This window comes from Mobula birostris, chromosome 11 (genome assembly GCF_030028105.1).
Source record: "Mobula birostris isolate sMobBir1 chromosome 11, sMobBir1.hap1, whole genome shotgun sequence".
Classification (NCBI taxonomy): Eukaryota; Metazoa; Chordata; class Chondrichthyes; order Myliobatiformes; family Myliobatidae; genus Mobula; species Mobula birostris.
The window spans coordinates 56,404,976-56,416,983 of NC_092380.1; the positions used below are offsets into that span (position 1 = coordinate 56,404,976).

Below are 12,008 nucleotides of genomic sequence, written 5' to 3' on the forward strand. Positions count from 1 at the left end.
GGGAAAAAAAGCAGAAGTTAAACGAAGATTTCCTAAAGTTAACCAGTATGCTTATTAATGGTATCATATTAAAGAAATTAATACAATTAATATCAGTGTTGTAAATTCTGGATATATTGTATATATAGCCACTGTAGCATGTCATGTAGATCAATACATTGATTACTTATGTTTAAGAGACCAAATCAATTAATAACATCACCTTATCTTTTGCAATACTGTATGTGCTTTTTATTGTTATCTAAGAGACAGATCTGCTCTCTCAGGTTGGCATGAACTACCTGAGTGTTCCTGCGATGAGTCATTTTGATTTTCAGAAGCAGGCAACAAGAAAATCTCATGTTGAATCATTGTTTAATGCCAGCTACTTATTCCTTTTCAACCGTAAAACTGTATTATATGCACTATGTAAACTGATCACTTATGGACCTGAATTTGTAGAAGCCTTGAATAAATACTAATTACTTTGAGTAAAATAATAGTCATTCTTCCAGAGCCAGAAGGTTGAAAGGTTCTTTCTTTATTAAAATAACAATTTGGTTAGCATCAGCTCTCTAAATCTTCTCTGTTATCTTAACTGTACTTTCATTGAATTTCTGTACTATTGAACTATAACTAATCAGGTTTTAATATCTTTCCTTTTCTCTCTAATATTAAAGCTTACTCGAATTTTGATTCAAAATATTATTAAATATAAGAAATAAAATGAACTCTAGTACCAGATTTGTAAGGTACTTACTCCTCAAAGATCTGTGAAGCCCCAAGCTGTTCCATCATGAAACAAAACTGCTTCTCTTCCACATCTGTGACAATATCCAGCTCTTCTGACCAGCCAGATTCAAAGGTTTCATCATGCTTTGAGCTTTCCAGTCTCTCTGCTGTTGGCAACACTTTGATGCCAATGAATTGCCCTGAATATTCAAGGGACATATATGTTACCAATCTAACAAAATCTTCAGTACGACAAGGCAAGTCCAAAGTTCAAACAAGCAATGAAACTGCAGGCATTGTAGCTAGTGTAGAAAGAGGGAGAAACTGGCAGCATAGTGGTGAAGTGATGAGTTACCAGATTCATAAACGAGAGCCCAATGTTGAAATCGCACCAATGGCACCTGTGTAATTTAAATTCAGTTCATATTCTGCAGTTCTTAAAAGAAGATAGGTCAGTCTTATTAATTGGCATAAGATTACTGGATTGCTGTGCAAAACCTATCCACTGGGGAAATCTACCATCTGTACTTTATCTGGATTACTTGTGACTCCGGCTTCACAGTACTGTATTGCAGTTGATTCTTAAACATTTGATGCCCAAAATTAAAAAAGATTAAATTCATAACTTAAGAATGGAAGTGCTAGAGAACTAAGCTACAAGGTGCTGAAATGAAATAAAGGAAAGTAAAATTTATTATTATCGTAGTACAAAGGTGATTGCTGAGGGCAATCGAGAGTTCAGCCTTCCTTCTGACCACTGCCGAGAAGGAGTCTGAGAGCAGCCTATCGCTGTGTGTCTCAGTAGACCTCTGAACTTGTGTGGTGTCTCTCCCTTTGTTGATCAATGAAGATGTTACCGTGGTCCTGCGTTATGGATTGAACTATTCCGTTTATAGACTGTGGAATTACTTAGACTTACAGTTTTTATATTCTGCGTATTTTGCCCATTTCTTTCTGTTCTGTTGTGCGAGGGGAGGGTGTTGGGGGGGGTCAATGCTCTTGTTGCATTTTGTGTGGGGGTGGGGGTTTGGGGTCAATGTTTTTGTTCTGTTTTGTGCGGGGCAAGGGGGGTTTGGGGTCAATGTTTTTGTTCTGGTTTGTGTGGGGGTGGGGGTTTGGGGTCAATGTTTTTGTTCTGTTTTGTGCGGGGCAAGGGGGGTTTGGGGTCAATGTTTTTGTTCTGGTTTGTGTGGGGGTGGGGGTTTGGGGTCAATGTTTTTGTTCTGGTTTGTGTGGGGCAAGGGGGGGTTGGGGTCAATGTTTTTGTTCTGTTTTGTGTGGGGGTGGGGGTTTGGGGTCAATGTTTTTGTTCTGGTTTGTGCGGGGCAAGGGGAGTTTGGGGTCAATGTTTTTGTTCTGTTTTGTGCGGGGCAAGGGGGGTTTGGGGTCAATGTTTTTGTTCTGTTTTGTGTGGGGGTGGGGGTTTGGGGTCAATGTTTTTGTTCTGGTTTGTGCGGGGCAAGGGGGGTTTGGGGTCAATGTTTTCGTTCTGGTTTGTGCGGGGCAAGGGGGGTTTGGGGTCAATGTTTTCGTTCTGGTTTGTGCGGGGCAAGGGGGGGTTTGGGGTCAATGTTTTTGTTCTGGTTTGTGCGGGGCAAGGGGGGGTTTGGGGTCAATGTTTTTGTTCTGTTTTGTGTGGGGGTGGGGGTTTGGGGTCAATGTTTTTGTTCTGGTTTGTGCGGGGCAAGGGGGGTTTGGGGTCAATGTTTTTGTTCTGTTTTGTGTGGGGGTGGGGGTTTGGGGTCAATGTTTTTGTTCTGGTTTGTGCGGGGCAAGGGGGGTTTGGGGTCAATGTTTTTGTTCTGTTTTGTGCGGGGCAAGGGGGGTTTGGGGTCAATGTTTTTGTTCTGGTTTGTGCGGGGCAAGGGGGGTTTGGGGTCAATGATTTTGTTCTGTTTTGTGCGGGGCAAGGGGGGTTTGGGGTCAATGTTTTTGTTCTGTTTTGTGCGGGGCAAGGGGGGGTTTGGGGTCAATGTTTTTGTTCTGGTTTGTGCGGGGCAAGGGGGGGTTTGGGGTCAATGTTTTTGTTCTGGTTTGTGCGGGGCAAGGGGGGTTTGGGGTCAATGTTTTTGTTCTGGTTTGTGTGGGGCAAGGGGGGTTTGGGGTCAATGTTTTTGTTCTGTTTTGTGTGGGGGTGGGGGTTTGGGGTCAATGATTTTGTTCTGTTTTGTGTGGGGGTGGGGGTTTGGGGTCAATGTTTTTGTTCTGGTTTGTGCGGGGCAAGGGGGGTTTGGGGTCAATGTTTTTGTTCTGGTTTGTGTGGGGGTGGGGGTTTGGGGTCAATGTTTTTGTTCTGGTTTGTGCGGGGCAAGGGGGGTTTGGGGTCAATGTTTTTGTTCTGTTTTGTGCGGGGCAAGGGGGGTTTGGGGTCAATGTTTTCGTTCTGGTTTGTGCGGGGCAAGGGGGGTTTGGGGTCAATGTTTTTGTTCTGGTTTGTGCGGGGCAAGGGGGGTTTGGGGTCAATGTTTTTGTTCTGGTTTGTGCGGGGCAAGGGGGGTTTGGGGTCAATGTTTTTGTTCTGGTTTGTGCGGGGCAAGGGGGGTTTGGGGTCAATGTTTTTGTTCTGGTTTGTGCGGGGCAAGGGGGGTTTGGGGTCAATGTTTTTGTTCTGGTTTGTGCGGGGCAAGGGGGGTTTGGGGTCAATGTTTTCGTTCTGGTTTGTGCGGGGCAAGGGGGGTTTGGGGTCAATGTTTTTGTTCTGGTTTGTGCGGGGCAAGGGGGGTTTGGGGTCAATGTTTTTGTTCTGGTTTGTGCGGGGCAAGGGGGTTTGGGGTCAATGTTTTTGTTCTGGTTTGTGCGGGGCAAGGGGGGTTTGGGGTCAATGTTTTTGTTCTGGTTTGTGCGGGGCAAGGGGGGTTTGGGGTCAATGTTTTTGTTCTGGTTTGTGCGGGGCAAGGGGGGTTTGGGGGTTGATGATCAGAATGCCATTCTTTTTTGTGCAAGGGGTAGGTTTGATATTTCTCTCTGAATGACTTTCATGTTCCTTCTTTGTTTCGGGGTTATCTGGAGAAGATGAATATCAGAGTTGTATATGGATAACTACTTTGATAATAAATGAACTTTGAACAAATATGTCACCACATACAACCCTGACATTAATTTTCCTGTGGGCATACTCAACACATCTATATAATAATAGCTAAAAGAATCAATGAAAGACCACCCAACTTGGGCATTCAACCACAATGGTAATAAATAAATAAATAAATTTGAGAACATGAGATGAAGAGTCCTTGAAAGTGAGTCCATTAGTTGTGGGAACATTTCATTGATAAGGCAAGCGAAGTTGTCCCCTTCGGTTCAAGAGCCTGATGTTTAAGGGGTAATAACTGTTCCAGAACTTGGTGGTGTGAGCCCTGAAGCTCCTGTACCTTCGTCCTGTTGGTGGCAGTGAGAAGAGAGCGTGTCCTGTGCGGTGGGGGTCCCTGATGTTGCTTTCCTGCGACATCATTTCATGTAGAAGTGCTCAGTGGAGGGCTGTACCCATGATGACCTGGGCCGTATCCATGACTGCTACTAGGAAAAGGAATTACCAATCTCAATCACCTCACTGTCAGAGACAGCAGGTAAAGTTTGGTGCTTCAGTGGAGGAAAGCAAAGATGACAAAGGGAAAGCGAGTCACACAGAAGGTAATTAGATGAAGATGGCAGCCAAAAACATTCAGAATAGGGGTGATGAAAGGGGACCACAGAGTAATCAGGGCAAGAACACTTTAACCTTATTACAGTCCCTATGAAGGTTGATGGAGAGGGGTGAGAAGAAAATAAAAATCTGCACACCTGGTAGCTTGGGTTTTACCTATGCACTCTCCAGTAAGCATCAGAAGCATGCAAGTTGACCTAATCAGCAAAAACAGGAAAGAAATCTGAGAAAATATAAAACTTGCTAAGCTTGCACAGATGGAGCAACTGTCACGAGTCCAACCCTCCAACCATTGTCCTCAGCGTTATTTCATCCCATCGGTCTATTCTTCCTACAACTTACAGGTACACATGGCAGTGAGGTGATGAGCCTGAAGTTTCACTGCCCTTGCATACAGTATATGTCCTGAAGCAATGCCAGATGGGGATTCACTTCTACAGGGCTTTGGTGAGATGACATCTGGAATATTGTGGTCTGGCCTCCTACCCCGAGGAAGGATATACTGTAATTGTAGGAAAGGCAGAGGGGAGAAAGAAGACGAGGAGAGGGTGGGATTTGGTAGAGGGTAAAGGGGAGAGAGAGAGGTGGAGCTGTGATGGCTTTCCAAATTAATTCCTGGGTTGCTGGGTTTGTGCTTTAAGAGATTAAGGTGATTGAGCATACCTCCAAATTAGAATGAGAGACAGTCTCATTAAAGCACACAGAACTCTCTCTGCATTTGAAGGGTAGATGCAGAGATCATTTTTACCCTGGCTTGGGTGCTCTGGAACCACAGATCAAAGTCCCAAAGTAAGGGGTTGGCAATTCAGGATCAAAACGTGAAGAGACTTCCTCTCGTAGGGTAGAGCATCTTTGTAATTCATTGCCCAACAGAGCAGTGATAGGTACAGTCATATTCAAAAGATCAACAGATTACTGGATATTAAGAAAAAGAATATAGGGTTCCCGCAGGAGGGTGACGCTGAGATGAAAGATCAGCCGTGATTTTAATGCACAGCAGAACAGGCACAGGGACTGGATGGTCCATTCCTGCTTCTATTTCTTATGCAGGTTTGCAATTCTGTCAGTAGTTGTTAATTATAATACTTGTCATATTTAATCACTGTGCACTTGCCTCTCGACAGCAGCCTACCCTTCTCTACTAATTAGCTGCAACGGGCTCGTCATCAAGCTTTCAGTCGAGCACTGCAAGTGGCCAGATATATTTCAAAACAGTAAAATCTTAGGATTCTTTCCCCTCTCACAAACTGAATGCATCACTGGCTTCTTCACTAATTTCAAAACATGCAAACAAGGAGATAAAGTCATTGGCTGTGACAACAGCCCACTCCAGCTTTTTTTGTAGAAGACTATTGAAAGTTTAACATGTGCACTTAATTCACAACTAATTAGGATTGTATCCATTCTGAATGGAATTAGAGAGATAAAAAGAAAATAGGAATTAATTCAGAGCTGTCAGCGTTGCCAGTGGTTTCTGGCAAAAGCAGGGCCATCATTGGGCAAAAGGTTCTAGTCAAAGTACACCCACAATTTCAAAACAGAATCTTTAATTATAATCATGTGGGAGTTTAAAAGATATTTCCAATTAAAAGAAGAATTGATTTGGAATTCAGCTCTTCTGCATATACTACAGTTGCTTTCATTTACATTAGAGAGTAGGTTTGCTTTAAGTATCAGAAACAAAGGTACAGATGGCTGCTATTCATTTAATCTGTTTCTGCCTCGAAATTCACTGAACTTTTTTACAATAAATTATGATATGATGTTTCGGCTGAGGTATGAGCCCTTGTATTATACAGGCATTTAAAGCGGGCCCACTTCACTGGTGTCACCTCTTGGTCTTGTGTCATTCACTAATTCAAATCTTCCCCCAAGACTTTCTCAGAAGAGGCACTTATCTCAAATTATGTCTGCTACCAAAAAAAAATGCAGTGCAAAGAAAATTCTTTCAATCCATACCTCATGGTCTTGATGATCATTTTAAATTATTGACCTTTTGTCATTGAGCATTAACAGTGTGTCCAAGGATGAGTTTACTACAGAAGATTTTGACATTATACCTCAGTCTTTTGATTTATGGGCACTTGGGCTTGGTGCAAGTCATAAAATCACCTTCAGCAATTTATAACAGAGTGAAAGATGAGGGAGAGAGCAAGAGAGAGGAAGGTTTCTTCGAGGACCTCACAGTGCTCCCACTTTCTCTTCCACACTTCCAAAGATCATCATGGGCAATTTATTGCGTTTACCCTCCCAACACATATATTGATCTTATCACCACTGTTGCAAACCCCTGTTCCACCACATTATTGTCATTAAGGGCCATTGCAGATGCCTACGTATTGTACATACCAAGGCCCATGCTGAATTCTACCGGTGTTAAGTAGCCATTCTTATCCTGGTCCAAGCTGTCGAAGACATCCTCCAGTTGCTCTGGAGTCAGGGGCAACTCATTCTGCAATCTCTGTAACAAAACATGGAGCAATCTCTCAGATGGGCATCAAGCAAAATAAACATTAACAAAAGGGGAAAAATCAACTGCATCAAAATGAGTTACATTGCAGGGGAAAGTAAAACTATTAGAAGGGAATATTGGGGTCAGATTTTCCACCTTTGCTCAATTACAATTTTTTTTCATTTCTGATTGGCTCTTCAAATAGTAATTAGTCTCCAAATGACCCTCTGTGATTAAATATTATGCCTCCGAAAGAGCTGTAGATTCAAAGCAACTGAAAACTAACACCACAAATATTACGTGACCACAGTCCTTACAGAGCAATAGTAGCATCTTCACCTGATTTGCCTTGAATGAGTTCAAAGTACTGAAATCTAATCACCTGGTGATATAATTCCTTTCAAAATAGAACGTAGAAAATTACAGCATAGTACATGCCCTTCGGCCCAAGATAATCTGCTGACCTTTACAAAAGAGGCACATGAACATATACAGAGTACACTCAAGATGTGCACCGTTGGAATGAACAGTCTTACAAGTTCAAATATGTTCACTCAGTCTGAAAATGAATTGGTAAGAATGTTCACTTTTCTCCATTAGCTTTTAAATGATCAGCAATATCCCATCTGTTGGCATATGCAATAATACAAACTTAGAAATCTCCCCCATGTTCTGCACAGCACAGAGAAGCTGGAGAGAATATTTAAAAGGAAGAAGTCTGTGGATCTGTGGGCATTCTAGGCCAATGGGCAAGCGTCAGCAGCAGAGCATCAACTGGCTGATTAGAAACATGGAATTACAGTGGAAAAGAGCAAGTAGGAATCATAAATAAGTAGTCGCAGGTCAAAATTTCTATAAAATATAGAGAAAATAATGAATAATCAATGATCGGTGACAATGCAATTTTGAACTTCGCAGAGCAAGGCAGTAAAATTAATTACCAATCTAAAGAAACTGCAGTACTTCATTCATGAAGTACGAGACACAAGAGCAAAGGACATAGGAGCAGAATTAGGCCATTCAGCCCAATGAGTCTGCTCCGCCATTCCATCATGGCTGATCCCAGATCCCACTCAACCCCATACACCTGCCTTCTCGCCATATCCTTTTGATCCCCTGACCGATCAGAAAACTATCAACTTCCACCTTAAATTTACCACAGTCTGAGGCATAGCATTCCACAGATTCACTACTCTCTGGCTAAAGAAATTCCTCCTTACACCTATTTCCTTTGTACCATGATGTATACACCCAGTATATTTATCCCTGGATATTTACTGTATTCTTTTCTTCCCTTCTACACAGAGATACAATTAACTCTCCTTAGCCATTCTTCACCTGGGACAATACAGTGCAGGCTGGTCATGAGAATAGGAGAAGGCAAATAAACTTTAAGGGAGTTTTATTGACTGAGCTTAGGAGGGATGAAGGCACCTAATGGCGACTCCTTCGCTTGCATCTTCAGAAACAGCTCTATTTCTATCTTTAATATCTTTATTTTTCCCTTTCAGGGTTCTTATGAAGACCCTGACTGGAGTTACACACAGGCTTTGGTTCTTTGCGGGAATGGGACCCGTTCTCGGGGTTCCCTGATTGGCTGCTATTCGACATGCCAAGGGTTTGGCCTGAGAACCTTGATCATGTTCAGGAGCCTAAGATCTCAGGGCTCTAGAGACGGGCGGATCGAGGGTCAGTGTCATGGCAGGAGACTCGTGTGTCGTCTAAGAGGCTGGAAAATCTTTCACTGTGGGCCCGAAGACTGAGGTCTTTGCGATCTTCGGACACAGAGCTCGAAAAAAGCAACAAAACGGACTTTTAAGATCATAAACCAGCTGGTTGTTGTTATGTCTCCCGCTCGCCGTGAAAATAGGGGACACCTCCCTCTCCCTCATCAGGGAGAGAGAAAACCTCTGGTTTGTCGAATTTCGGATGAAATGCGAAGCTTTTGGAGTAACTTTGGTCTGTGTCTTTGCTATTGCTTAGCATATGCTTGGGATTGGTGATGGCACCGATGCGCATTTTTTTCTGCTGGTGGGGGGAGGGGGATCGTTGATCACTGCCACTTACACGCGGGAGGGGGGAGCTGGGGGGGGGACTTTGGGTTCTCACATTTAACTGTCATTCACTCTGGGGCACTTCTCTGTTTTCATGGATGTTTGCGAAAAAAAAGCATCTCAGGATGTATATTGTACACGTTTCTCTGACATTAAATTTAACCGTTGAACCTTTGCTTTGTCCATAATAGTGTGGAGAGGCAGCCTCGCATTCTCCCTCCCCACCCTACCCCAGAACTTTGATCACTGATCCTCTACCACCACACCTGCCAAAAAAGTGATCTGGTGTTTGGCCTTAGCCTCTTCCTGGTGTCCACAGCTTTCCACAACACCAAATTCTTTATTAGATTACTGAGATAAAAAAGTTTATATTTACTGCTTGGGAGAATGAGTTCTAAACCAAGAACCAATGTCTTAACTGGAATACGTTGGTAATAAGTATTATGGAGCAGCTCACATACTGTAACACTGTTTGAATGGACCTATAAAACCACTGGGTTTCTGGTATCATCAGTAAAGAGGCTGTACATTGTTTGATTATAACGTGAAACTAGTGGAAGTTTCAATATCACAGCCATAGAAATATTTAATATTCATTCACCTCTTGAGCTAACTCTTAGAAACAGCCATACATTTAACTGCAATCTACTGACCTTTGCTGCATTACAATTTCTTTTTTATTAAATTCCTATATGAAAGTTCCTATTGAATTCTGCTTCCAACATAAATTCAGGAAATGCTTCCAAGATCTCAATGAGTTACTACAGTATTATGTCAATTATTTTGTCTTTTTTCTTGGTCCGTGACCTCTCCTGTAAGTGGTAATGTAACAAAAGGATAATTAGTTAATTTGTGAGTTCTGTCTTAAACTGTTCATGTTTAACATTTCAGTTCCACTTTCAATTGTTCATGAAATATCCAATTATATTTTGAGTAACATTTCTCAGGGTTCTGGTGCACAATATGTTACAAGATTGGAAGTTAATCATTTTCAATGTATACAAGAATTGGAGATTCACCTTAAAGTCACAATTTGCTTCTAGATTCTCAGGGAGAGGTTTACTGTTCGCAGCTAACATGGGAGTGAAAAAATAATTGCTCTTCAAAAGAGGAATCTATTCCCTTTAATTTTCTCTTAAGGTTTCTGTTCAAACTAATTTCTCCATTTCACTGTCAATCTACTATATTGTTAAATAACAACAATAAGCATAACGATGTAGTTCAATGTGTAATTTATTTAAACTTGGACTCCATGTGCCCAGATACTCTGCAAAGTACCTTATTCTCTAGGTACTTTCCAGAATATTAAATGCATCCAGACTAGATATCTGAATTCGTTCATGTAAATAGCCTGTGCTACACAAGACTACTACAATGGAAGGAGATTACCATGGAAATATTTTATCCTTCAGATATTTGTTGGTTCATTATGTGCCATGTCATATGAGTCACAATGGGTGGAAAGACAATGGGTGATCATTGTCTTTCCAGACCGTAATTGATCTTGTAAAACTTCTTTACAGAAGTAGTTTTCCATGCCTTCTTCTGGGCATTGTCTTACAAGACAAATGACCCAGCCTGGGTAGGTCAAACACAAGGAGACAGTATCAATACTCTTTACAGATTGTCTACCTGGCATCAGTGGTTGCATAACCAGGACTTGTGATAAGCTGTTCATACGACCATCCACCATCTGCATCAATGACTTTACATGACTCTGAGTGGGTGGCTAAGCAGGTGCTACACCTTGCCCAAGGGTGATCTTCAGACTACTGCAGGAAAGGAGCGCCACACACCTCCTTCAGTAGAAACGTATCTCCACTCTGCCACCCAAATTAGATAGTAGTTGAGCTGTTCTCTTACGTGGTTCCCTTCTGGTCGGCACAGCACTGTATTTTGCATTGTGATCTTTGCTCTCTAATTATCTGGAAGCAAACCTAGGACACTTGCACAAACAAGAGAAAGCCTACAGATGCTGGAAATCTGAGCGACACACGTAAAATGCTGGAGGAACTCAGCAGGCCAGGCAGCATCCGTGGAAAAGAGTACAGTCGACATTTCAGGCCAAAGTGTTGACTGTACTCATTTCCTACAAACGTTTGTAGATGCTGTCTGGCCTGCTGAGTTCCTCCAGAATTTTGTGTGTGTTGACAGGACACTTGCACGTTTGTGCCTCTGTACCTCATTCAAAGATTTGTGCCATCATTAATTCAAGTCAATCAGTGTACCCTGAAGTGTACTTTCCCACCTGTTAAATCAGAGATTAAACATTTTTTATCACTACATTACTTCCTATTACAGTGGTACAGAATGTCATGAATACAGTAAAGAAAACTTATTAAGTGTAACACGTAGCCTGAAAGACCAGATCAATTCATGTTCATTAATTTCACTGCATATACAAATGCATGAATTTATCTGCTACAAGCAGCTCAGATTCAACCAAAGAATCTCATTATTAACTAGACATAGAGCAATGTAAGTGCTCCTGATCCAACTCAACATCAAACTTGTGTGCAATATAATTGAATTTTAAAAAGTGAGTAAGTTCCATGCTAAGCGTTTGGTGAAATTGTCAGGGGGAAAGATCTGATTCCCTTTTATAGAATTGTTGTTTATTATTGTAAATTGTTTCAGTGTAAAAGACTGGCAAAGAATACAGCGTGATATAAATCAGTTGCAGATATGGACAGAGAAATGGCGGGTGGAGTTTAACCCAGATAGATGTGATGGATGGGTCAAATACAAGCACTCAGTGAAGGGCAAGTTCCTGAAAAGCAGTGCTGAGCAGAGAGATCTTTGGATCCAAGTTCATAGCTCCTTAAAAGTAGCTACACAGGTCAATGAGGTGGTTAAAAAGGTTTATGGAATGCTTGCTTTTATGAGTCGAGACACTGAGTTCAAAAGTCAAGAGGTTATGTTGCAACGTTATAAAACTTTGGTTACGCCACATCTGGAGTATTCCATACAGATCTGGTCACCCTGCCATAGGAAGGGTGTTGAGGTTTTGGAGAGGGTGCAGAAGAGGTTCACCAGGAAGCTGCCTGGTTTAGAGGGTGTGTACTATCATGAGAGGCTGGATAAACTTAAGTTGCTATCTCTGGAGCAGTGGAGGCTGAGGGGAGATCTGATAGAGGCTTATAAGTTT

At 42.0% G+C, this 12,008-nt stretch overlaps 1 protein-coding gene across 3 annotated transcripts in view; it reads right to left on the reverse strand.

Moving 5' to 3' along the window:
* cracr2b (calcium release activated channel regulator 2B) overlaps positions 1-12,008 on the reverse strand; it is a 168,763-nt gene that overhangs the window by 76,217 nt on the left and 80,538 nt on the right. For all 3 annotated transcript variants that reach the window (XM_072272262.1, XM_072272261.1, XM_072272260.1), the window contains 2 exons: positions 6,704-6,815; positions 740-911 (listed from right to left, as the gene is read on the reverse strand). In XM_072272262.1, the coding sequence (XP_072128363.1) occupies positions 740-911; positions 6,704-6,815 (284 nt within the window). The remainder of the gene's footprint in view (positions 1-739; positions 912-6,703; positions 6,816-12,008) is intronic.